This window comes from Sus scrofa, chromosome 15 (assembly GCF_054392235.1).
Source record: "Sus scrofa isolate SSC_HxYL_T2T_F1_AM1 chromosome 15, Sscrofa_HxYL_maternal_Yorkshire_Landrace_v2.0, whole genome shotgun sequence".
In the NCBI taxonomy this organism is placed as follows: Eukaryota; Metazoa; Chordata; class Mammalia; order Artiodactyla; family Suidae; genus Sus; species Sus scrofa.
In genome coordinates, this window is record NC_139397.1 from 123,768,453 (window position 1) to 123,796,347 (window position 27,895).

The 27,895-nt window shown below is 42.3% G+C and overlaps 1 protein-coding gene and 1 long non-coding RNA gene across 5 annotated transcripts in view; one reads left to right on the plus strand and one right to left on the minus strand.

Annotated features, from left to right (window-relative positions):
- LOC146396106 (uncharacterized) overlaps window positions 1-27,895 on the plus strand; it is a 271,106-nt gene that overhangs the window by 16,958 nt on the left and 226,253 nt on the right. The window lies entirely within an intron of this gene.
- NDUFS1 (NADH:ubiquinone oxidoreductase core subunit S1) overlaps window positions 17,920-27,895 on the minus strand; it is a 37,969-nt gene continuing 27,993 nt past the window's right edge. For 2 of the 4 annotated variants that reach the window (XM_005672116.4, XM_003133603.6), the window contains exons 15-19: window positions 25,165-25,319; window positions 21,998-22,173; window positions 21,097-21,231; window positions 19,952-20,024; window positions 17,920-18,301 (exon numbers count right to left, since the gene is read on the minus strand). In XM_005672116.4, coding sequence (XP_005672173.1) covers window positions 18,210-18,301; window positions 19,952-20,024; window positions 21,097-21,231; window positions 21,998-22,173; window positions 25,165-25,319 — 631 coding nt within the window. In that variant the 3' untranslated portion in view covers window positions 17,920-18,209. Of the gene's footprint in view, window positions 18,506-18,764; window positions 19,607-19,791; window positions 20,025-21,096; window positions 21,232-21,997; window positions 22,174-25,164; window positions 25,320-27,895 lie in introns of all 4 variants that reach the window. The other 2 variants (XR_014829118.1, XR_014829119.1) reach the window with 2 other exon arrangements.

A 27,895-nucleotide genomic window follows, 5' to 3' on the forward strand; every position in this document is an offset into this window, starting at 1 on the left:
GCTCAGATCTGACGTTCCTGTGGCTGTGGTGTAGGCCAGCAGCTGCAGCTACGATTCAACCGCAGCCTGGGAACTTCCATATGACGTGGGTGTGGCCCTAAAGAGCAAAAAATAAAATTTGAAAAGAAAACAAAACATGGATATATTTGGGGGCCATTATTCTGCCTACTTTGTGAATATATTTGGACGAAAAGGACCATCAGTCCACATAAATCAGGCAAAAGGAAAATAGCCCTTTAATACCAGGTCCCTTTTTACTTTTTCTTCATAGCGCAGTAAGTCACTTTTTTGAAAAATGCAATATATTTGTACATTTGTCTAAATCCTTTATAGAAGTAGATGTCCTTAATCCTCCATTGGTAGGACATTGGTTTTGATCTGTCCTCCAGCAGCAGTGAGGAGCTCCTGTTCATCCATCTGTCTCTCCTCCTCCTTCATTTGTTTGTTACCCACAGCACAGATTTTACAGGATCCTACCCAATTATAAAATCAAGGGTTATACATTTCCCATGATGCAGTCTCTGCTGTCCAGAGAGCTCAGTTTATAAAACCCGTATGCACACTACAGGTCGGGAATTACATTGCCAGAGTGAAATGAAAAAAAATTTAAACGTTCTCTTCATACTCTTGCTTATAATTGTGCTTTTACTTTTTATTCATTTACTTAATGAGCAAATATTTATTGACTATCTGACTGGGCAAGACACTGCAATAGATACTAATGATGACCAGTAAGAGGTAATAAATCATGGTTCAAAATATGGAAGTACTGCATTTCCTGTCGTGGTGCAGGGAAAATGAATCCAACTAGGAACCATGAGGTTGTGGGTTCGATCCTTGGCCTCTCTCAGTGGGTTAGGGATCCCCTGTTGCCGTAAACTGTGGTGTATGTCACAGACGTGTCTCGGATCTGGCATTGCTGTGGCTGTTGTGTAGGCCGGCGGCTGCAGCTCTGATTAAACCCCTAGCCTGGGAACCTCCAAATGCCATGGGTGCGGCCCTAAAAAGATTAAAAAAAAAAAAAAAGGACAAAATATGGAGGTACTAAAGATCCTGTTGTGGTGCAGTGGAAATGAATCTCACTGGGAACTATGAGGTTGTGGGTTCGATCCCTGGCCTTGCTCAGTGGGTTAAGGATCCAGTGTTGCCATGAGCTGTGGTGTAGGTCACAGACGTGGCTCAGATCTGGCATTGCTGTGGCTGTGGTGTAGGCCGGTGGCTGCAGCTCCGATTAGACCCCTAGCCTGGAAACCTCCATATGCCTCGGGTGCGGCCCTAAAAAGGAGGAAAAAATATACATGGAGGTACTGTTTTGTCAGTTTAACATCAGGGAGTAATTCAAGTATCTAATTTTTATACACTTATTTTCTGACTAGGAGGTCATTTCTAAAACCAAGGTTTTCCCATTCGTATTGCTTTCAACTAACTAGAAATAAAATGTTTCATATACAGTATTTTGTGTAAAAAGCCATTTCATGCCTTCTATTCCAATACTAAGCTACGGATTGGTTGCATACTAAATCACAGGCTTCTAGGTATACATTTTCATTCTTTCTTTTTAAAGGATGAAATAGCAGTAACAACTTCCCCTTAGTAAGCACTTATTCCTGCCCAGGGCTTTTCATGTGTTAAGTTATCTAGTCAACTCTGTGAAGCAGGTGTTACTATCATTATCACCATCCCCATGTCAATATGTAAGAGTAATAGAGATGACGTGGCTGTTACGTGGAAAGCCAGGACTTCAATCTGAGGAACTGATTCCCAAGCTTTGTCCTTTAACACACAAATCAGTGTGTACAGTATCACATAGTGTTGCCACCGAGTAAAAAACTTTCAAATGTTGGATCTAGGAGTTCCCTGGTGGCTCAGTGGGATTCCGAGTTCCCTAAGGATCTGCCATTGTCACTTCAGTGGCTCCAAGTTGCTGCTGTGGCATGGGTTTGATCCCTGGCCTGAGAACGTCCACATGCCATGGGTGCAGCCCCCAAAATGAAATAAAATAAAAATTAAAATGTTGGATATAAGGAGTGCTCCAAATTCTGCTCACTACTGGGTCATTTCCCCCAATTTTGACACAGAGCTAAAAACTATAGTTTCAATACACTGTGATACATACCGTGAACAGAAATTTTACAAACAACCTAAGTGCTGCACAGATTGAGTAAATCCAAGTCCTGTGGACACACACACACAATGACTGGAGCCCAGGACATTTCAGACTTAAGTTCATCATTGCTGCTGTTGAAATCGACTCTCTGATTTGATAGCATGACTCAGGGAGAATGTAGCTCCCAGCACAATTATTGAGTAAGACAAAAAAAAAAAAAAAAAGAGTAAGGCAGAACTATACACTCGTATTTGTTTTGCCATTGGCAATTATTTTCCCATAATTGAAGACTGCTGCCAGTTTAGGTATTTGCTATGATTTCAGTGTTCGTGTCCCATTAAAATTCCTATGTTGAAATCCTAAATGAATGCCCAATTTGTGGAGTTCTCTTGTGGCTCAGCAGGTTAAGGATCCGGCCTTATCGCTGCAGCACCTAAGGTTGCTGCGTGGTATGGGTTCAGTCCCTGGACCAGAAACTTCCACACTCTGTGGGCATAGCCAAAGAGAAATAATTTCCTTCCTAAATGCCCATTGTGATGGCATTAGGAAACAGAGCCTTTGGGAGGTGCTTAAATCGTGCATATAGACTTTCACAAATGGGGTTGGTGCTCTTAGGAAAGACAGTCCACAGAGCTCCTAGTCCCAACCACCGCATGAGGGCGAGGCAGGACGTGGTAAGTCCGCCCTGCAAGAGGGTCTTCAGAACCCGACCATGCTGGCACCTGAGCTTGGACTTCCAGCCCCAGAACTGTGAAAAACAAACTTCTGTTGTTTATTTTATTTTTGCTTTTTAGGGCCACACCCGTGGCATATGGAAGTTCCCAGGCTACGGGTTGAATCAGAGCTACAGCTGCCGGCCTCCACTACAACCACAGCCACGCTGCCTCTGCGACCTACACCACAGCTCATGGCAAGGCTGGATCCTTAACACACTGAGCAAGGCCAAGGATCAAACCCGCATCCTCAAGAAGAGTAGATTCGTTTCAGCTGTACCACAGCAGGAAATTCCAAACCTCTATTGTTTATAAGCTACCCAGTCTGTGATATATTGTTACAACAGCCCAAACAATTTAAAACAATATTATTTCTCCAGTTCTTGGGAAAATCCTGGATGGAAACTTGGGCAAATAAATTTAAGCTTCCTTGTGATACATTCTTAATAATACATTCTAGTCACATTTAATTTAAAAGGTTGCTTTTCATGTTGGCTTTATTTGTACATTTGAGTTCTTACATACTTCATTCATAGAAACTTGTAAAGTTTTTCTTTTTTCTTGTTTTTGTCTTTTCTAGGGCTGCACCTGAGGCATATGGAGGTTCCCAGACTAGGGGTCTAATCAGAGCTGTAGCTGCTGGCCTACACCACAGCCACAGCAACTCAGGATCCGAGCCAGGTCTGCGAACTACACCATAGCTCACGGCAACACTGGATCCTTAACGCACTGAGTGAGGCCAGGGATTGAACCCGAAACCTCATGGTTCCTAGTTGGATTTGTTTACCACTGAGCCGCAACAGGAACTCGTTTTTTTTTTTTGCAACTTGTAAGTTTTTTCTATTTCAGAACACCCGAATCCAAAATATTTATGTTGAAGTTCATAGATATTTCCCAATCTAGTTTTAAAAATGTTTTAAGTCTAGATAAATTGGAAAGGGGGGAAATGAATTCAATTTATATCCACATTTGTACAAGCCTTTGAAATATGGATACACTCAACAAGAAGGAACATTATTCAAGATAATTGAAATTTTGGAATAAAATAGATGAAGTGTATGTATGAAATGTGATTTATATAGTCCAATAAAATACACATAATCTAAAATATATTCAAAATAAGTTTATATTATAGTCTGAAAGTAAGTTTTATCAGCATATATGACTACAGATGACTAGTTTCTACTGAATAGCTGATCACTTCAAAGTGATTTCATAAATAGGGTTTTGTATCAATAATTTTAAAGAAACAGGAGATGGTTTCCTGAAGGACAAATAAATTGCACAGCGAAAGGAAAGAGTTACTAGTCAATAAATGGATTATTTTTCTACATTTCTATATTTTTCAAATTTATAGAGATGCAGTTACTAAACATTTGACAAACTAGATAATTTCAGACTCTTCGCTCTGAATAATTTTTTTTATTTTTTATTTTTTGTCTTTTCTAGGGGCGCTCCCGTGGCACATGGAGATTCCTAGGCTAGGGGTCCAATTGGAGCTGTAGCCGCTGGCCTACACCACAGCCACAGCAACTCGGGATCCGAGCCTCGTCTGCGACCTACACCACAGCTCATGGCAACACCAGATCCTCAACCCACTGAGCGAGGCCAGGGATCAAACCCACAGCCTCATGGTTCCTAGTCGGATTCCTTTCTGCTGTGCCACAACAGGAACTCCTATCTTTTGTCTTTTTAAGGCCGTACCCACAGCATATGGAGTTTCCCAGGCTAGGGGTCTAATCAGAGCTACAGCTGCCGGCCTACACCACAGCCACAGCAAGGCCAGATCTGCGCTGTGTCTGCCACCTACACCAAGGCCGGATCCTTAACCCACTGAGCAAGGCCAGGGATCAAACCCGTGTCCTTATGGGACTAGTCAGATTCGTTTCCACTGTGCCACAATGGGAACTCCCAGACCTGTATTTGCTTCATGTTTTCGAGATTCTTTTCTCATCTCTACTTAAATGTCCTCTCTAGGTGAGGGGGCACATCATTGATGCCTCCAAATACAGTTCTTTTGAAGCAAACCACATTATCTGGCTTCTACAAACCTTTATAGCTCTATTTTGTCAGAGCTGCTCCCTGCTTTCCCAGAGAGGCCTGCTTTCTCGGATGTCCGTGTCCTTGCTCTCTGTGCACCTCCTGTCCACTCGGCTTACTCCTACTTGACCTGCAAGCCCCCTCACACTAAACACTTCCTCTTGTAAGCCTTCCCTGATAGCTCGATACCCTCCCAGCCAGGGCTGTCACAAAGGCGCCTTCCCTGCTGTTCCCAGGGCACCCTATTCTAGTTCTGTCACAGCACTCGCACATATATGCAGTTATCAATGATTTGTCTTGTCTTTCCCACTGAGAATGGGGTCTATCTCTAGCACTTGTAGAGTGCCTAACCCATAGGAGTTGCTCAGTTAATGTACAAGAACCAGGGATTGTTATTACTGTTCACACTTCTTGAGCTTTTTTTCTTTATTTTTAGGACTGCACCTAGGGCATATGGAAGACCCTAGGCTAGGGATTGAATCGGAGCTGCAGCTGCCAGCCTGTGCCACAGCAACATAGATCCGAGCTTCACCGGTGACTTACACTGCAGCTTGTGGCAACGCCAGGTCCTTAAACCACTGAGGCCAGAGATCGAACCTGCATCCTCATGGATACTAGATGGGTTCTTAACCCGCTGAGCCACAATGGGAACTCCTTGAGCTTTTTTTTTTTATTATTAAAATATAGTTGATTTACAGTATTGTGTTAGTTGCAGGTGTACAGCAAAGCGATTCGGTTATACATTCTCTATCTATCTATCTATCTATCTATCTATTTTTTGGCTGTGCCCATGTCTTGAGGAGGTTCCTAGGTCAGGGAATGAAACCACACCATAGTAGTGAACCAAGCCACAACAGTGACGATGCCAGATCCTTTAACTGCTAGGCTACTGGGGAACTCCTATATTCTTTTTTTTTATTCTTTTCCATTATAGTTTATCACAAGATGTTGAATATAGTTCCCTGTGTTATACAGTAAATCCTTGTTGTTTATCTGGGGTTTTTTTTTGTTTGTTTGTTTTTGTTTTTTGTCTTTTTGCCATTTTCTTGGGCCACTCCTGCCGCATATGGAGGTTCCCAGGCTAGGGGTCAAATTGGAGCTGTAGCCACCAGTCTACGCCAGAGCCACAGCAACGCGGGATCTGAGCCACGTCTATGCCACAGCTCACGGCAACGCCGGATCCTTAACCCGCGGGCTGAGCAAGGCCAGGGATCGAACCCACAACCTCATGGTTCCTAGTCAGATTCGTTAACCACTGAGCCACGACGGGAACTCCGTTTATCTGTTTTATGATACTGTGCGTGTGCTTTCTTTTTTTTTTTTTTTTTGTCTTTTGTCTTTTTAGGGCTGCAACCGCAGCATACGGAGGTTCTCAAGCTAGAGGTCGAGTAAGAGCTATTGCTGCCGGCCTGCACCACAGACACAGCAACGCCAGATTCGAGCTGCACCAGCAACCTACACCATGGCTCATGGTAACGCCAGATCCTTAACCCACTGAGCGAGGCCAGGCATCAAACCCGAGTCTTCATGGATGCTAGTCCGGTTCATTAACCACTGAGCACGACGGGAACTCCTAGTATGCATGTGTTAATCCCATACTCCCAATTTGTCCTGCCTCCCCTTTGGTAACCGTAAGTCTATTTTCTCTGTAAGTCTGTTTCTGTTTTGTCAATAAGTTCGTTTGTACTATTTTTCGTATCCCATATAGAACCGATATCATATCATATTTGTCTTTCTCTTATGGAATTACTTCCCTTAGTATGATCATCTCTAGATCCATGTTGCTGTAAATGACCAGCCAATATTTGATGTATTAGTTTGATGGATGGGTTTGGGGGAAAAAATGACCAGGGAAAAAAATTATAGGCCCTTTAGGAAATTGACATCTGGTATCTTTTTGGTCACTAAATACATACATATGTTCTACTGCATCAAGACCTCTAGCAGAGACAATATTTTCTCAACCGTTTACTGTGTATAACCATGCTGAGTCAGAGGGTGGGTCAACCTTGCTCTCCGGGAGGGAGGTGCTCGCAAGGGAAAAAGAATGACTTCCTGGGCTGCAGGGCCGATTTAGGAAAATTCCTTGCCCCGCACCTAATCACTGTCTTGGTACCTGGAAACATTAACTGCTACTCCCAGGAGTGAGTAATTACCTTGATCCACTCAACCTTGAGGATCAGGCATAATAATTCAAGTTAGCATCACAGTGTTCAAATTTCAGAGCACACTGGGTACGACCCAGGGAAAAGAATTGAGCAGGCACAGTCCTTGCCTAGGAGCCGTAGCTGTGACGCTATTAAGGATAATAGCAGGTTGCTGTATTAGAATATTAGAAGCTCCTAATAATCCCCATCAGAAAGGTCTCTATCCCCTTTTAGGGTGTTTTTCACTTTTGTTCTGAAAATTGCTTTTCTTGCATAGGGATTTAATGAATTAAACCAGAAAACATGAAATGGAAGAACCAATTCCAATCAAAAAGATCATAGTAGAATAAGATGTAGATTCTCAAAGACTCAAATAGGTTATAAAAAAAAAAAGATTAGGTCTCTCTTTTCTGGCAATCTATAGATTTATGCAGGGTACCCCACTTGACTAAAACCATTCCCTTACAAGAGATGTGTTGTCATATTCCAGTTTTGAAGGAGCATCATTCCCGTTTTACCAAAGGGCAAAATATTTTGTTTGCTCAGGCACAGTGAAGGAAAGGTATCAGAATACCTGAGATGACAGTGACCAGTGGGAAACTGTAGAAAAAGCACCTCATATCTGCCTGGGAATGATGTGAGAGGAAAGTATTAGGTGAGAACATTAGAGACAACTCCCCAGAGATACTGAGATGGAAGGAGTAAGGAACACATGCCACCTCTCACGGAACAAAAGGTTTGAAGAGAGAGGGACACCCTAGAGAGATGGTTAGAAAGTCAAGGGTAAAGGAGGCGAGGGCATAGGTCACAGAGGAAAGACACACACAAGTTACTGAGGAGGAATTCCAAATTCTCAAGGGAATGCTGCTGCCCAGGGACACACAGCCCCGCCCTCCTCATTCCCCCGGGGATGGTGGGGGGGGGCTTGCAGGTACAAAACAAGCCCCATCCCATGAAGGGGTGGGGCTGTTCTTTCCAGCTACTAAGCAAACCATAAATTTCCACCTTACCCTTTATGGAAATTACAGTTCAGGGTTTGGGGAGCCTCTGGAAGGCATGTGCTCTATAATGATTCAACTTAATCCACAACAGTACAACTCAGATAAAGACTGGGTTGCTTCAAGTCTTAAACAGAAACAGAAACAGGCAGGAAAAAAAAATGCTGGCCTTTATTCTTGGCAGGGGAAATTGAGATGAATGAAATGTAGTCATGCTTTACTGCTCCTTTTAGATTTCCAACATCATCCCAGGGCTTCCCAGCAGCAAAGTAGATGCTTCTGTTCTAGAACAATAGGACAAGGTCAGCCTAACCCTAGGAACATGAGGAAAATCCCCAAGTCTTGGAAGAGTTTAAAGGTTTCAATAGACTCAGTTCCTGTCCTAGTTTGCCTTCATGACTTGCCTTTTTTTTTTTTTAAATTCAGAAAATAATCTGGGGGTTCCCATCGTGGAGCAGAGGAAATGAATCGGACTAGGAACCATGAGGTTGCAGGTTCGATCCCTGGCCTCGCTCAATGGGTTAAGGATCCAGTGTTGCCATGAGCTATGGTGTAGGTCGCAGACGCGGCTTGATCTGGCATTGCTGTGGCTCTGGTGTAGGCCAGCAGTTGTAGCTCTGATCAGACCCCTAGCTTGGGAACCTCCATATGCCATAGGTGCAGCCCTAAAAAAAAGTCTGTATTAATAACATACAGTACATCGTCTTGCAGGGAGGTTACTTATCCTGCTCAAGAAGATAGTAAATCCTGTAAAGTGGGAATGGAATAGAAGGTACTAAAAAACTATAGTTTGGGTTCTACTACTGTATTCAAACTGATACTAAATATATGACGTGTGCCTGTCATGGTTCAGTAGTTAACGAACCCGATTAGGATCCATGAGGATGCCGGTTCCATCCCTGGCCTCGCTCACTGGGTTAAGGATCTGGCATTGCCATAAGCTGCAGGGTAGACTGCGGATGCAGCTGGATCCCACATTGCTGTGGCTGTGGCGTAGGCCGGCAGCTGTATCTCTGATTCAACCCCTAGCCTGGGAACTTCCATGTGCTGTGAGTGTGGCCCTAAAAAGCAAAAAAATAAAAAATATTACTTGAGGAACACTACTTCATTTGGCCTAGTATTTACCTAATCTGTAGCAACCCAGGCTGGACAATTTGTAGGCAACCTAACAAGGCCTCATTTCCTCCTATAAACAGCCTTAATCCCATAAAATGCATTTCAGTTATAGGTGCTAAGGTTCTTGAATTATATTTAAAAGCGAACAGAATTTGAGCCAAAGGGAAGGGCCTCATCACTGTCCTACATATGAGAGGGGACTTAGCAACTCTGTACTGCATACAAAAGCAGAGTAGAGTTGGGTATGAGGTAAGTAATGAGAAAATGGTCATAGATTAATTGGTATATTATGGAAACTTCACTTTATAATTTATTAGTCTTTTTTTTTTTTCTCCTGTGCATCTCCCCTCTTCATGATTGTAGTATCTGTCATTGCAGGCCCCCAATACCTATACTCTTTTTGTAGTGGTTTTAACTATATGACCCTCCTTCCATCAAGAGGTGGGATGTGTGCTTCCTCCCCTTCAATCCGAGTGGGTTCTGAGACTGGCTTGACCAGTCAGGTACAGTCAAGTGACGTGACGCTCTTTACCTTCTGAGGTTGTCATAAAAAGCCTTGCAGCTTCCTTCTTGGTCTCTGGGAATGCTCTTGCTCTTGGAGCCCTGAACCACCCTATGAGTACAACTGTCCTGAGACTGTCAGGCTGAATAGGCCGCAGGTAGATGCTCTGGCAGACAATCCCATCTGAATCTGCCCTTTCACCGTTCCAGCCACAAGCCAAACGTTTAAGTGAAGATGCTGCCTGGGGAGCCCCCAGCTGTGTGGAGTCATCCCCGAATATTCTAGCCACCCACCTGAGGCTCCAACCTTAGGGAACAGAGAAAAGTTGCCCCCATCTCTCTGTGCTCTTTCTCTATTTTGTTGTTTTTGTTTTGTTTTGTTTTGTTTTGTTTTGTTTTGTCTTTTTAGGGCCACACCTGTGGCATATGGAGGTTCCCAGGCTAGGGGTCGAATCGGAGCTATAGCTGCTGGCCTAAGCCACAGCCACAGCAACACGGGATCTGAGCCACGTCTGCAACCTACACCACAATTCATGGCAATGCCGGATCCTTAACCCACTGAGCAAAGCCAGGGATCGAACCTGCAATCTCATGGTTCCTAGTCAGATTCGTTTCCGCTGAGCCACGACGGGAACTCCTCTTTCTCTATTTTGGACCCATGGAATCTCACGAGCCTAATAAAATGGTTGTTGTTTTACACACTAAGTTTTGGGATGGTTTGTTACACAGCAAAAGATAACTAGAACACCTTCTTTTAGAATCTGTTTTAGTTGAGAAGATGGCTGGCCAGCTAGAAGCTGCATTTCCCAGCATCCTCTCTTGCAGGTGAGTGTGACTCTTAAGTCTTGCCAATGGTCTGTGAGTGGAAGTGAGGCAACCTCCTAGTGTCAGTAAAACGTTAGTGCTTGTCCTCATTTCCTCTCTCTCTCCACTTCTTGTTGGCTGAGACACAGTAATAATTAGAGCAGCTACACAGGGTCCACAGATATTCTGGATGGCTGTCATGCACTGGATTCTCTAGCTAGCACCCTCTGAATTTAATGTGTAAAATATTTATTAACGAATTTGATGGGAGTCAACACCAGTAAGGGAAGAAGGTAGGATAGGGCAGAGCGAAAAGTTAAGCTGCAATGCAAGTCCAGTGACAACTTCAGCCAAGCCTACAGAGTGCTTGGGAGCTAAAATAGCCTTTCAGAATTGTCCTCTGAGGGAGTTCCCATTGTGGCTCAAGCAGTTACAAACCTGACTAGTATCCACGAGGATCCCTGGCCTCACTCAGTGGGTGAAGGATCTGGCGTTGCCTGTGCTGTGGTGTAGGTCTCTCAGAGGCTATGTTCCCTTGTTGCTGTAGCTGTGGTGGAGGCCAGCAGTTGCAGCTCCAATTCGACCCCTAGCCTGGGAACCTCCATATGTCACAGGTGTGGCCCTAAAAAGCAAAAAAAAAAAAGTCCTCCCAGAAGTTCCCTTATAGTGCCACAGAAGAGATCTGAGAGGAAGAGAATCAGAGCGAGCCCAAGATGGAAACCACAGGCTGTTTAGAACAATCTCAGCAGAGACATCTCTACTCACTAGAAGTGATTCAGTAGGTCCAACCCACACTCAAGGAGAGAGGATGACAAAAGAGCATGAATCCCAAGAGACAGGGATCATTGGGGGCCATCTTAGAGGCTGCCAATCACACATAGCACAAAATCTTATTTATTTTTTATTACTTTATTTTTATTTTTTTGCTTTTTAGGGCCACACCCGCAGCATATGGAGATTCCCAGGCTAGGGGTCCAATCAGAGCCGTAGCTGCTGGCCTGCGCCACAGCCACAGCAATGCCAGATCTGAGCCGCAACTGTGACCTACACCACAGCTCACAGCAACACTGGATCCTTAACCCACTGAGCAAGGCCAGGGATCGAACCCGCATCCTTATGGTTCCTAGTCGGATTCATTTCCGCTGTGCCACAACAGGGACTCCACATGGCACAAAACTGCGTCCTATTTTTAATTTTCATCACCTTAAATGTTTCGTTTTCTACATAGTCTTCATTTAAAAAATGTTTGAGTTCCTGTCGTGGCGCAGTGGTTAACAAATCCAACTAGTAGCCATGAGGTTGTGGGTTCGGTCCCTGGCCTTGCTCAGTGGGTTAAGGATCCAGCGTTGCCATGAGCTGTGGTGCAGGTCGCAGATGCGGCTCAGATCCCACGTTGCTGTGGCCCTGGCGAAGGCCGGTGGCTACAGCTCCAATTCGACTCCTAGCCTGGGAACTTCCATAAACCACGGAAGAGGCCCTAGAAAAAGCCAAAAGACAAAAAAAAAAAAAAAAAAAGTTAAAAAAAATTATGGAATTCTCTTGTGGTGCAGTGGGGTTAAGGATCTAACATTGTCACTGTAGGGGCTTCTGTCATGTTTGATTCTCAGCCTGGGAACTTCCATCGCCATGGGCATGGCCAAAAAAAAATTATAAAAGCAATATATTTTTATTGTAAAAAGATTTTCAAATGTTCAAATGATAGAAGTGTACATTTCTTCTGTTTATGCTATTCCTCAGACTAGTACGACTACCCAGAAGTAACTACAATCAAGTTGGTTTTGTTATCGGCTATGACACTTTTCACACATACATAAAGACATATACGTGTGTGTGTCACATCTGTGATAATACTGGACACAACCCATTGCCCCACATGAGAACTCCATGAACGGCACTGTTAACATTAAAAAACCACCACCTCTTAGCACTGCTTTGGTTGCTATGCTGCTTTAATTCCTTTCTCCTTAGGAGCTTCAATCATGGTGGCATAATTTGTGCGGACAGCAGTAAGGCTGACAATTATATTAGCCACATTATATTATGTGGGCAAAAGAATCCACCTGTCCCCTTAATGCACATCAATAGCTCTCATGCTCCTCTAGTTCTTGTGTCTTTTTTTTGTCTTTTCAGGGCTGCACCCACAGCATATGGAGGTTCCCAGGCTAAAGGTCCAATTGGAGCTACAGCTATCAGCCTATGCCAGAGCCACAGCAACGCCAGATCCGAACCCTGTCTGCAACCTATACCACAGCTCACGGCAACGTCGGATCCTTAACCCACTGAGCGAGGCCAGGGATCGAACCTGCAACCTCACGTTTCCTAGTCAGATTCGTTTCTGCTGAGCCACGACGGGAACTCCTCCTTTAGCACTTTTCTATCACCAGCACATGGCTTCCCCTCTTCCAATAGCACTGTTTTATGGTTTGTTTGCTTTTTTGGCCATGCTGGCAGCATGTGGAATTTCCTGGGCCAGGGATCACACCCATGCCACAGCGGTGAAATGCCAGATCCTTAACCTGCTGAGCTACATGGGAACTCCTGCTTTGCTTTCGGAAGTAATCTTTTAGTGTTCTCTTGTGCTGCAGTAGGTTAAGGATCTGGCATTGTCACTGCAGAGGCTTTGGAGCTTCCACATGTTGGCATGGCTGGGAAAAAAAAATTTCTTCCAGTGGTAATGAACCTGATTAGTATCCGTAAGATGCAGGTTCGATCCCCGGCCTCATTCAGTGGGTTAGGGATCCTGCGTTGCTGTGAGCTGTGATATAGGCTGCAGATGTAGCTTGGATCCTGTGTTGCTCTGGCTGTGCTATACGCCGGCAGCTGTAGCTCTGATTGAACCCCTAGTCTGGAAACTTCCATATGCTGCCGATTTGGCCCTAAAAAGATAAGAAAAAGTTAGAATCCAACAGATAGTAAATCCTACTGTGACTGGTTCAAAATTCCATCAAAATATACAACGTTCTTCAGAGTAAATGAATCTTCATAACCCTGATGATTAATTTGTAGTAGCAGTAATCTGTTAACTAGGTTGACCTTGGCCAAGTCATTTAATTCTATTGAGTCTTAGGAAGGAAATACATTTCTTTAGGAAAATAAAAGCTAGAGGTTACATTAGGCATGACTTTCCCTAATAATTGAAGGCATTAAGTTTTTCACTTGAGTCCTTGGAATGGGGACCTTAGTGCCTCCCATGGGTGGTTAGCTGCAATGTCCTGAAACTGTCAGCAAAATTTGAATACACATTTTCTTTTAATGATGGTTTCTCAGTTATTAAGCACATTGTGCACTTACTATGTGTCAGCAAATAGGCCAAGAAAGTTTTAGAGGCTTTCTGACTTAATCTTCATAATAATCCTATGAGATTAGAGGGTAGGTACAATTATTACAATTTTTAATCCTTATTTTACAGATGAAGAAATAATCATAAATTTTCCTAAGAAACTCCCAAAGCTGAAAAGGGTCATCCTGGACTGGCAAGAATTGGTGTTTAAAAAACTCAGCAACAAACAATATTATTACTGAGCATTGTTAAGAGAGTATAATACTTTTTATTAATATATTCATTATAATACAGTTCACAATAAATTTGGCGGGCATTCTGTATGGAGTTTTAGGCTTTAAGATTTTTCCTGTACATCTATTCAATTTTTACAGCAGTTCAAAAGGGGTTTTTTGGGAGTTCCCGTCGTGGCTCAGTGGTTAATGAATTTGACTAGGAACCATGAGATTTCGGGTTCGATCCCTGGCCTTGCTCAGTGAGTTAAGGATCCAGCGTTGCCATGAGCTGTGGTGTAGATCACAGACGCGGATTGCATCCTGCATTGCTGTGGCTCCGTGTGTAGGCCAGAGGCTACAGCTCCGATTCGACTCCTAGCCTGGGAACCTCTGTATGCCGCGGGAGCACCCCAAGAAATGGCAAAAAAAAAAAAGACAAAAAAAAAAAAAAAAGACGAAAAAAAAGGCAAAAGGGTTTTTTTGTCATGTGGAAGTTCCAAAGGGGGGCCAGGGATCAAATCTGTGTTGCAGTTGCACCCTGCAGCACAGCTACGGAAATGCCGGATCCTTAACCTATTGCGTCATAAGAGAACTTGACAAAAGGTGTTTATTTGAGGCAAAATGGGACAGTAAAAATATCTCTAATTAAACATTCTTGCCTTTAGTCTCTAACAGGGTAACAATGAGCAGGACAGTAAAAATATCTCTAATTAAACACTCTTGTCTTCAGTCTCTGGGTAACAAAAAGCCAGTTATCTGATTATTTCTTGGGTCTGAATACCAATTGTTAGCAGGGTTTTTGTAAAAATTAGGTACTTAAAGCTTTAGTGGCACACATTTCGGTCTTTTCTAAACAGTATTATTGTTGCAAGGTCTTTCCAGACTGTCATCTTCACCTAAAAGGACTTAGCCTTGATCCTTTGTAGATTTCTCACTAACTCCCTCATTGCTTAGAATCAAAATTCCATCAGCCGTTTTCTTCTTCTCATCTACATGTATTTTTTCTTCTAGGAGCTCTTCAGAAAGTCTTGCAACCATCTTCAGTGTCTATGCTCACAATAACCTTAATTTTTAGTATTAAGTGACTAATAGGTACCATGGGACAGACTGTCGTATTTACTTTATGTAAAATCCAACACATTTTCCTATGTACTACTTGGCCTAAACAAAATATTCTCTCTTTTTTTTAGAGCCACACCCACAGCATATGGAGGTTCCCAGGCTAGGGGTCCAATTGGAGTTGTAGCCGCTGGCCTACACCACAGCTACTGCAAAACCAGGTCCAAGCCGCATCTGCAACCTGTACCACAGCTCATGGCAACGCTGGATCCTTAACCCACTGAACGAGGCCAGGGATTGAACCCACAACTTCATGGTTCCTAGTCAGATTCGTTTTCCCTGTGCCACAATGGGAACTCCCAAGGTATTCTTTATAGAACTACAAGTTCAACACATGCTGCCTAGAAGGCAGCCCTAGGATCCTGGACTACCTCAGTTATACATCACCTTTATTCCATTTGAAAATAATATTCCCTTACCAAGAATCCCGTGAAGTCTTGGAGTTCCCATCGTGGCTCAGCGGTTAATGAACCCAACTAGCATCCATGAGGATGTGGGTTCGATTCCTGACCTCACTCAGTGGGTTAAGGATCTGGCGTTGCCATGAGCTGTGGTGGTCACAGACATGGCTTGGATCATGCGTTCCTGTGGCTGTGGTATAGGCTGGCGGCTACAGCTCAGATTGGACCCCTAGCCCGGGAGTCTCCATATGCTTTGGGTGTGGCCCTAAACAGAGAGAAAAAAAAAAAAAAAAGAATCCTATGAAGTCTATAGCCATTCAATGAAGAGTACTGTGTAAAACACAAAACTGAAAGTATATGCTCCCTTGAGGTCAGCAACAATGCTAAGCGGTAAAGAAAGTTTGTATTATATTCAAAGAGTTTCAGCAAGAATTTATACAATTCCTGGAGTTCCTGTTGTGGCTCAGTGGATTAAGACCCCAACACAGTGTCTGTGAGGATGTAGGTTCGATCTCTGACCCCACTAGTGAGTTAAGGATCAGGCACTGCAGCTCCAATTTGACCCCTAGCCCAGGAATTTCTACATGCTGTAGATGCATCTGTATAAAGAGGGAAAAACAAAAAAACAAAACAAAACAAAAAAACAGAAAGAAAGAAAGAAAAACCCTGGCGTTCCCTCTGTGGTGCAGCAGTAACGAACCTAGTATCCATGAGGATGCGGGTTTGATCTCTGGCCCTGCTCAGTGGGTTAAGGATCCAGTGTTGCTGTGAGCTGCAGTGTATGTCACAGATGCGGCTCGGACCTACTGTTGTTGTGGCTATGGGTAGGCCCACATCTGCAGCTCTGATTTGACCTCTATTCTGGGAACTTACATATGCTGCAGGTGTGGGCCCTAAGGAAAAAAAAATAATAATAATTTATACAATTTCAGGCAACTGAGAATTTTAAGCAAAGTACACAATTTCATGACTGAAGTGAATAAATGATACTTATCCTTTGTTCTATAACAAATAATCGCAACCTAAAGTTGGGCTAAATATTTAGTGAAAGCAGAAGGGAATAGTATTACAAAACAAAAGATTCTGAACATAGATTTCTGGGGAAAAAAATTGAATATAGGAGTTCCTGCTGTGGCACGGTGGATTAATGACCCATCTTGTCTCTGTGGAGGCACTGGTTCAATCCCCAGCCTGCCAGGGATGGAACCTGTGTTCTCATGGATACTAGTCAGATTCATTTTGGCTGAGTCACGACAGGAACTCCAGGGAAAAAAAAATTTAATACAGTATTAGATTATTTTCTAGAATAATCATAAAAGTTTTACTTTTTTTTTGAAAAAAGCTGTTTTGTTTTCTTTTACTGAAATAATTTAGCTGACTTAATACTACAGACGGTGTTAATAAAATAAATGTGGAACATCAATGAGGATCTAAATTATATCTCTTGAGACCACCCTCATTCAAGGCTGTATATGTGTGTAATCTATTATACAAAGAAAAATATCACATAAATCACCATGACATTATATAAACAGATTCAAAACACAATAGAAATATGTGTTATCCATTAAGTTTCTCAATACTAATTCTTAGAATTAACAACCTATGGGATCTGCGTTAATGGGAGGAAATTATGTGCAGCAGTTAAGAACAATGAGCTTTGAAGTCAGAGAAGCAGGCTTGATTCAGTGACTTTTTTGCTGTGGCCTTGAGCAAACTATCTAACATCCCTGGGCTTCAGTATTTTCATCTATAAAATGAGATAATACTGTTTCACAGGGGTATAAGAAGGACAGAACTACCTAATGTATGTAAAACCAGAGTGCTTAGCACACTAAAAATCCTGAATCATTAGTATTATGATGATTATTATTAGAATTATCTAAGATATATATCTGATGTATGATTATATATATATATATTTTTTTTTTTTTCCAATTTACCCATCTTGACAGAATACTTAAATCTTTTCTTTAGCTATAGAAAAAAACAGGTCCTGATGAAAGATATTTTTTTTTAGCTGTACCTGCAGCATGCCAAAGTTCTGGGGCTAGGGATCAAACCATGCCACAGCTGTGATCCGTGCCACAAGCTGTGACACCATCAGATCCTTAACCCTTTAGGACATCATGGAACTCCCTGAAAGCTTTTTTTTTTTTTTTTTTTTTTTTGTCTTTTGTCTTTTTGCCATTTCTTGCGGCATATGGAGGTTCCCAGGCTAGGGGTCTAATCAGAGTTGCAGCTGCCAGCCTACACCACAGCAAGGCAGGATCTGAGCCACATCTGCAACCTACACCACAGCTCACTGGCAACGCTGGATCCTTAACCCACTGAGCAAGGCCAGGGATCGAACCAGCAACCTCATGGTTCCTAGTCGGATTCGTTAACCACTGAGCCATGAGGGGAACTCCCTGCAAGCTGTTCTTATTTCATCCATTTTATAAACATAAGTGGTCAATGAACGTAAATAAAAATTCATATTTTTAAGGATTGTTTTTAATGTCACAAAGATTATCAATGCTTTTACATGAAAGCACATTTATATAATGCTTATTAAGCTATTTACTCAATGTTTACACATAATACATAAATGTTTCGAAACCTCAAAATTCTTTGATAATTGCAATATCTTTTTCAAATAAACCAGGGCAGAACCTTAAATATTACATCATCCAAATAATTTTTTTAAAGAGATACACCTCTAAGAGATCATTCCAACATAACTGTCCATTAACTAACTGGAGCAAAACTGGGTCCTGGTAGATGTTTCAGCATATGGATGGCTCCTCTACTGCCTGGATACCCTCCGTGACAGCTTTGACACATTTAGCCATTGTCTGTGAGGCTCTGCTGATTGAATCTGAAAGATATCAAGAAAATGTGTGTTTTGATAATAAAACTTCAAAAGAAGCACACAGTAAAACTTTCCTGCTGCACATATTAAGGAACAACAACAAAAAGAACTGTAAGAGGAGTTCCCACTGTGGCACATCAGAAATGAATCCAACTAGTAACCATAAGGACACAGGTTCAATCCCTGGCCTCACTCAGTGGGTTAAGGATCCTGTGTTGCCACAAGCGGGGGTATAGGTCACAGATGTGGCTTGGATCCTGCGTTGCTGTGGCTGTGGTGTAGGCCGGCAGCTGTAGCTCTGGTTTGAACGCTAGCCTGGGAACCTCCATATGCCACAGGTGTGGCCCTACAAAGCAAAAAAATTAAAAATTAAAAAATAGGAGTTCCCGTCGTGGCGCAGTGGTTAACGAATCCGACTAGGAACCATGAGGTTGCGGGTTCGGTCCCTGCCCTTGCTCAGTGGGTTAACGATCCGGCGTTTCCGTGAGCTGTGGTGTAGGTTGCAGACTCGGCTCGGATCCCGCGTTGCTGTGGCTCTGGCGTAGGCTGGTGGCTACAGCTCCGAAGACCCCTAGCCTGGGAACCTCCATATGCCGCGGGAGCGGCCCAAGAAATAGCAACAACAACAACAACAACAAAGACAAAAAAAAAAAAAAAAAAAAAAAAAAAACATAAATATATGTGTATATCCCTGAATGACTGACCAAAATGTAAAACATAAGTGTAGTTATTTCTGGGATCTAGAATCACAGTGACTTTTCCTTGCTCTTGTGCTATTAGGTATGTATTCTAAAATGAACATAACTTTTTTACAATCAGAAAACCTATTAAAAATAATCTTAGATAACAAACCATACCAAAAACTTAAAAACACACTTCTATCTGATCTTAGAAAATTATTTTAAATCATCTATCAACTACCTCATAACCTAGACATTATATCAAGTTTTGTAAAATCTGTAGTAAACAAGCTTGCTAGTCTGCATTCCTTAAGAACATTCTTAACAATTTACACCAGAAGCACCACTTAACATGTTTCGCATTTTAGTGTTTTGATTCTTCTATTGTAATTCTCAGAAAGACCTTCGCAGTTGTTTTGTCACTTAAAATTCTTTCTAAATTGCTACACAGTTTTACATCTAACAGTAATATCTATATTTAAAATCTGTTAATTCTTCTTGGACTTTCAAATCAACTTACATTTCAGAAACGAAAAGAAAAGAAATTAAAGCAAAATCAGAAAATATAAAGTTATATTAATTTTTTGTTGTCTTTTTATGGCCACGCCCTTGGCACATGGAGGTTCACAGGCTAGGGGTCGAATCGGAGCTACAGCTGCCGGCCTACACCACAGCCACACAATGCCCTATCCGAGCAGCGTTTGTGACCTACACCACAGCTCAGGGCCACACCGGATCCTTAACCCACTGAGCGAGGCCAGAGATTGAACCCACAACCCTCATGGTTCCTAGTCAGATTCATTTCTGCTGCGCCACGACAGGACCTCCAAAGTTATATTAGTTTTGATATTTGAAAACCTTACTACATCAAAAATATCAAATACTACCACTAAAAGGTTAAAATCCTAAGGCCAAATTAAGTGATCTTATTCCTTCCTACATTTCCTATTTGGTAGTCATGTTAACAATGGCATACCTGTCATATAGAAGTCTTTTATTGTTAGCTGAGGTGGAACAAGTGGATCAGCAAGAAGTTGTTGGTTTACTAGCTGCAAAAAAAGATCAAAAATAGTATTGAAAATTAGCAGTGTTACACCAGAGGATACATTATTATGAAAACTGCATAACAACAAAAAAGCCAGCAATCCAGTGGAAAAATGGGCAAAGGACCTGAATAGATATTTTTCCAAGGAAGAGGTACAGATGGCCAACAACCATATGAAAAAATGCTCAACATCACTGATTATTAGAGAAATGCAAATCAAAACTACTATGAGATACTGCCTCACACCAGTCAGAATGGCCATCATTAATAAGTCCACAAATAACAAATGTTGGAGGGGGTATAGAGAAAAGGGAACCCTCCTGCACTGCTGGTGGGAATGTAAGCTGGTACAACCACTATGGAAATCAGTATGGAGATATCTTAGAAATCTATACATAGAACTACCATATGACCCAGCAATCCCACTCTTGGGCATATATCCGGACAAAACTTTCCTCAAAAAAGACACATGCACCTGCATGTTCATTGCAGCTCTATTCACAATAGCCAAGACATGGAAACAACCCCAATGTCCATCAAGAGATGATTGGATTAGGAAGATGTGGTATATATACACAAAGGAATACTACTCAGCCATAAAAAAGAATGAAATAATGCCATATGCAGCAACATGGATGGAACTAGAGACTCTCATACTGAGTGAAGGAAGTCAGAAAGAGAAAGACAAATACCATATGATATAACTTATACCTGGAATCTAACGTAAGGCACAAATGAACCTTCCCACAGAAAAGAAAATCATGGACTTGGACAATAGACTTGTGGTTGCCGAGGGGGAGAGGGAGAGAATGGGATGGACTGGGAGCTTGAGGTTAACAGAAATTAATTTAGGCCAGACTATTGCCTTTTGGAATGGATTAGCAATGAGATCCTGCTGTGTAGCACTGGGAACTATGTCTAGTCACTTATGATGGAGCATGATAATGTGCGAAATTAGAATGTGTACATGTATGTGTAACTGGGTTACCATGCTGTATAGTACAAAAAACTGTATTGGGGAAATAACTGCTAAAAAAAAAAGAAAGAAAGAAAACTGCACACAGCTAAGGTTTTACCTTGGAAAGCTCATTTGCTTGCTGGAAATAATTAGCTCCTTCAACATCATCATATCGAACAAGATTAGGAGAGACTTCTTCCAATCTGCTCCTCACTTGATCCAGAGTATCATAAGGGAGAGTCATACCTGCAATCTATAATATAACAGGCGCCAAAAACTGAATAAAACATTAATACTTAAAATTTTCAAATAATATATCACTGTGACCACGGTAAAATAATACAGTGCTATTGAAAAATATATTGGTGTCCATTTGTATGTATTAAGCAAGTGGTTAAGTGGGGTAGGAACACTATTGTCACTAATTCTTCTAATTCATAAACACCTGTCAGTACATTAGTAATTTATTTTTAAAAAACAGACTGATTATGAAATTTAAAAAATGCTTTGCAGAGTTCCCACTGTAAGAACCTGACCAGTATCCAGGAGGATGTGGGTTTGATCCCTGGCCTCACTCAGTGGGTTAAGGATCTGGCACAGGTCACAGATGCAGCTCATATATGGTGCTACCTTGGCTGTGGTGTAGGCCAGCAGCTGTAGCTCCAATTCAACCCATTCAATTCGAACTCCCATATGCCACAGGTGCAGCCTTAAAAAGCAAAACAAAAAAAAAAAAGGAGAAAGAAATGCTTTCCTAAATCTGAATGCTTCTGCTAACTTGTTATTGATCGTGATGCTTCTTTTTATAGTATAGGAGTTAAAAGAAGTCTTTTTAGGCAAAAGACAAGTTAAAAATAAAAACACCAATTTCAAATCCCCATTTTCTGAACATGTTCTTCCTACAAAGATTATTCAAATCATCTCTGCATTTCAGACTTGCATATTCCTTGACTTTGAAAATCATTCTGACAAGCCAGCATGTCAAACACCCCATTTAGCAGCATCACTAAGGACAATACCTCAGAAAGGGCTCTTATAATTTTCCAGTCCTCTCTTGCCAAGCCAGGAGGTGTCACTGCTACTTTAGTCTGCTGAGCTCGGCCCTCAGTATTGACGTAAGTAGCAGACTTCTCTGTGTAAGCAGCGCCAGGGAGAATAACGTCAGCCATAGGAGCTCCAACATCGCCATGATGTCCTATAAAAAGATGGAAAATGGCAAACCACATTTTAGCACAAAGCTGATTAGGTATTATACGTGAACAGAGTATAATATATATCCTTTCAAAATTCTATTTTTACAAGTGTTCTAAAAATTAAAACACAGGGAGTTCCCTTCATGGCACAGCGGAAACGAATCCGACTAGAATCAATAAGAATGTGGGTTCGATCCCTGGCCTTGCTTAGTGGGTTGAGGATCCCACATTGCTGTGGCTGTGGTGTAGGCCGGCAGCTGTAGATATGATTTGACCCCTGCTTTGGGAACTTCCACATACTGTGGGTGCAGCCCTAAAAAGAAAAAAAAAAAATCTGGAGTTCCCGTCGTATTGCAGTGGTTAACAAATCTGACTAGGAACCATGAGGTTTCAGGTTCGGTCCCTGCCCTTGCTCAGTGGGTTAACGATCCGGCGTTGTCGTGAGCTGTGGTGTAGGTTGCAGACGCGGCTCGGATCCTGCGTTGCTGTGGCTCTGGCGTAGGCCAGTGGCTACACTTCTGATTTGACCCCTAGCCTGGGAACCTCCATATGTCACGGGAGCAGCCCAAGAAATGGCAAAAAAAAAAAGACAAAAAAAAAAAAAGAAAAAAAAATTAAAACATCAGTATTGAAGCATTTGGAATAAAAATTAAAGCCCATTTTGTCCACAGTTCAACTTCTTTACCAAAGAAAATTATTTTTAAAGCATTTGGTATGCGTCTTTCCAGATTAATTTTTGCAAATACACAGACATGCACAGCATGATGCACACACATATAATGGGCAACTAGGTGTATTATTTCTCTTAATGATTACAAAGTGGAAATGCTCAGATAAATGCTAGTGAAATTTGGTAAAGTCAAATAGTAGAGGAACAAAAAATGTATAACAGAAACTATCACTCGTTAAGTTTCTTCCAACACTTTTGTTGGAAGAAAATAGAAACTTGAATCAAGTGAAAGCAAGCCATATAACAATATATAAAGCTTGATCTCATTTATGTACATGTCTGCATATATACAGAAACATGTATGGGGAGTTCCCGTTGTGGCTCAATGGAAATGATTATGACTACTATTCATGAAGATGCAGGTTTGATCCCTGGCCTTGCTCAGTGGGTTAAGGATCCAGCATTGCTGTGAGGTGAGGTGTAATTTGTAGATGCAGTTCAGATCCCATGTTGCTGTGGCTGTGGTGTGGGCCAGCAGCTGTTGCTCCAATTTGGCCCCCTAGCCTGGGAACTTCCATATGCTGAGGGTGCAGCACCAAAATGCCAAAAAAAGAAAAAAAGAAATATGTATGAAGTATGTGTATTTCAACCATCATCAATGATTATCTCTGGACGGAACTAGTACAGGATTTTTTTTTTTTTTACTTTTTAGGGCCACACACGGCATATGGAAGCTCCCAGGCTAAGTAAGGGTCAAATCGGAGCTACAGGTGCCGGATCCTTAACCCAATGAGCGAGGCCAGGGATTGAACTCGCATCTTCATGTTTACTAGTTGGATTCGCTTCCGCTGCACCTCAACAGGAACTCCAGGGTTACAAGGAAGAGCATTGTCGTGAGCTGTGGTGTAGGTCACAGATGAGGCTTGGATCCCACGTTGCTGTGGCTGTGGTGTAGGCCAGCAGCTGCAGCTCTGATTGGACCCCTAGCCTGGGAATCTCCATATGCTGAGGGTGCAGCCCCCCCCCCCCAAAAAAAAGTCAAACATAAAAAACCAAAGGAGTATTGCTAAATATAATTCATTATATGAACATACACCTCATGATTCCTTAACTCTTATACTGTTTATACAAAAGTGCTTCCCTTGATTATGTAATAATACTAAATATTTTTTGAAAAACTAAATTTAATGTTACATAATATTTTATAATTTAAATTACTGCTACTGGGGACACTTTGGTTTCTTCTACTTCTTTGTTATTAAATAACGTGAGCTAGTAATTCTTTTTTTTTTTTAAATATATGACTGGAGTTCCTGTCACGGCTCAGTGATTAACAAATCTGACTAGGAACCATGAGGTTGTGGGTTCCATCCCTGGCCCTGCTCAGTGGGTTAAGGATCCGGCATTGCTGTGAGCTGTGGTGTAGGTTGCAGACATGGCTCAGATCCCATGCTGCTGTGGCTGTGGTGTAGGCTGGTGGCTATACAGATCCGACTCGACCCCTAGCCTGGGAACTTCCATATGCTGTGGAAGTGGCCCTAGAAATGGCAAAAGACAATAAAATAAATAAATAAAATAAAATAAAATAAAATTATATGGCCACACGCACAGAATATGGACATTCCCAGACCAGGGAATGAACTCCAACTACAGCTGCAGCACACAGCATGGGGCCAGGGATCAAACCCACACCTTCGTAGTGACCCAAGCTACAGTAGTCAGATTCTTAACCCACTGTGCCGCAGCAGAATTCCTTAATAATTTTTTTTTTTTTTTTTGTTTTTTAGGAGGTTCTCAGTCTAGGGGTCGAATTGGAGCTACAGCTGCTGGTCTACACTACAGCCACAGCAACTCGGGATCCGAGCCACATCTGTGACCTACACTGTAGCTCACAGCAACGCCGGATATTTAACCCACTGAGGCCAGGGATCAAACCCACATCCTCATGGATCCTAGTCGGGTTCATTAACCACTGAGCTATGATGGCAACTCCATTAATAAATAAATATTTTAAAATCTTTGTGTGTATAGGGAAATTCTCAAAAGCAAAATATTTAATTGACTAAATATACTGCCATACAGTTTCTTTTTTTTTTATTTTTGGCCACTCTACAGCATATGGAGTTCCAGGGTCAGGGATCAGATCCAAGCCACGTTGTGATGTAAGCTGCAGCTGCAGCAATGCCAGATCCTCAACCCACTGTACCAAGCTGGGGACTGAATCTGCGTCCCAGTTACACCACAGCAGGAACTCCACCATGCAGTTTCTAATACACACAGTGTACTATTCTTTTCTGTTTCTAGTGTCATAGATGCTACTAACCTTGATAAATAATGAAACAATCCTTTGGCAAATCTTGTCGAGTGATACAACCTCCATCTGCTCCCAGGAGGAACAGCACTTTGGGAGGGTTCTTCCGAATTGCTTCTACCCCAGGTTTATAACCAAGGTCCAAAGCAGCTACTTGGCTTGCAATTCTGTAAAACAATTGTGAGTTTTAGCATTCCTGCTGTGTTTTCATTATAAAAAATTAAATGCGATTCTTGAAATGACAGTCTCTTTCCAATGCAAGAAAAAAAGACCTTCCCTCATCTTTTTCTACCCATTTAAAATAGACGTCAATACCAGAAACAGCAATCTTTCACTGTTTTAAGAGTGGCAGACAAAGAAACAAGATACTTAGCACACTCTCTCTTCATGAAATAAAACTTAATGGAATAATTTTGGGAACTTTATGCCAACTGCAATTTCTTTTTTTTTTTTTTTTTTGGTCTTTTTGCTATTTCTTTGGGCCGCTCCCTCGGCATATGGAGGTTCCCAGGCTAGGGGTCGAAGCGGAGCTGTAGCCACCGGTGTACGCCAGAGCCACAGCAACGCGGGATCCGAGCCGCGTCTGCAACCTACACCACAGCTCACAGCAACACCGGATCCTTAACCCACTGAGCAAGGGCAGGGACCGAACCCGCAGCCTCCTGGTTCCTAGTCGGATTCGTTAACCACTGCGCCACGACTGGAACTCCAACCAACTGCAATTTCTTACGTTGATTTTTATTCAATACAGTTAAAAGGTTTTTTGTCTTTTTTTTTTTTTAGGGCCACACTGTGGCATATGGAAGTTCTCAGGCTAGAGGTCAAATTGGAACTACAGCTGTCGGCCTACACACTGCAGCAATGCCAGATCCAAGCCAGGTCTGCAATGTACACCACAGCTCACGGCAATGCTGGATCCTTGACCCACTGAGCGAGGCCAGGGATTGAACCCATGCCCTCATGGATGCTAGCTGGGTTCACTACCACTGAGCCACAATGGAAACTCCCTCAATACAATAAGACTTGGTAAGACAGAGTCATTAGAGAAAAATTAGGTGATTCTGAAAATCAGAAGGGAAAAATTTATTTATTTATTTATCTTGCCATTTCTTTGGCAGCTCCTGCGGCATATTGAGGTCCCCAGGGTCGAATCGGAGCCATAGCTGCTGGCCTATGCCACAGCCACAGCATTGCGGGATCCTAGCTGGATCCGCAACCTACACATGTGGCATATGGAAATTCTCAGGCTAGGTAGGGGTCGAATCAGAGCCACAGTAACTCAGAATCTGAGCTGTTTCTGCAGCCTACACCACAGCTTTCGGCAATGCAATCTTTAACCCAATGAGCGGGGCCAGGGACTGAATGTGCATCCTCATGGACACTAGTCAAGTTTGTTACCACTGAGTCACAACAGGAACTCCCCCAAAAAAGTTTTAAGATATATTTTTCATGTTCTGAACAGTCATTAAAAGATACAGCCTAATAAACTACAGTAAATTTTCATGAGAAGTAAATCTTAAGTAAGAATGAAATGAAATAAATAAAAAAAAGGTTAATCAATTAAAAATTACAAAGGTATCAGTGCTCTCCATAATGAAAACTCACAGATAATAGAAGATAATATAAGAAATTCTCTCTAAACACAGAGAACAAGTGAGAAAAATTATGACAGAAAATGTAAGAGATGAAAGTCAAAGACCAACCAATGCATAATATAAAGAAGCTTCTTTTTTTTGGTCTTTTTAGGGCCACACCCATGACATATGGAAGTTCCCAGGCTAGGGGTCGAAGCTGAGCTGCAGCTGCCAGCCTACACCATAGCCACAGCAATGCCAGATCTGAGCCACATCTGTGACCTACACCACAGCTCATGGAAATGCTGGATGCTTAACCCACTGAGCAAGGCCAGGGATTGAACCTAAATCCTCATGGATACTAGTCGGGTTCATTAGCCCTGAGCCAGAAGGCAACTGCCCAGAAGCTTCCTTAAGAGAGCAAATAACAATGTGAAAGTAAACCAAATGGCTCTTTCTGAACTTACAAGAAAAAGCCAAATCGAAAATTTCAATTTGAGGAAGTTCCTGTGTGGCAGAGAGGCACAATTAATCTTTTAATCAGCAATGCTGCAGCTATCGCAAAGGTTGCAAATGGGGAACAGAGGTGATCCTCAGCCGTGAAACTTCATGTGCTGCAGCAGTGGCCAAAAAAAAAACCTTTTAATTTGAAAATGGAGAGTTCTATTATTCCTAGGCAAAGGTAATGTCAAATGAATGTCATCCAATTATATTCTAAAAGAATTTTTGTTTTTCCTTTCTTGGCCGCCCCGCCGCATATGGATTTCCTGGGCCAAGGATCAGATCCAAGCCATAGCTGCCATCTAAGCCACAGCTGCTGCAATGCCAGACCCTTAACCCATTGTGCCTGCTGGGCATTGAAACTTGCGTCTCAGCACTCCCAAGCCGTGGGTCTTGCTGCAACACATTGGGAAATCCAGAGTTTTTTTAACATCAAGAATAAGGAATCTGGAGTTCCCAACATGGATTAGCGGTAATGAATGGGACTAGTTTCCATGAGGACACAGGTTTGATCCCTGGCCTCAAACAGTGGGTTAAGGATTTGGTGTTGCTGTGAGCTGTTGTGTAGGCCGGCAGCTATAGCTCCGATTTGACCCCTAGCCTGAGAACTTCCATATGCCAAGGGTATGGTTGTAAAAAGAAAGAAAGAAAAAAAAGAAGAAGGAATC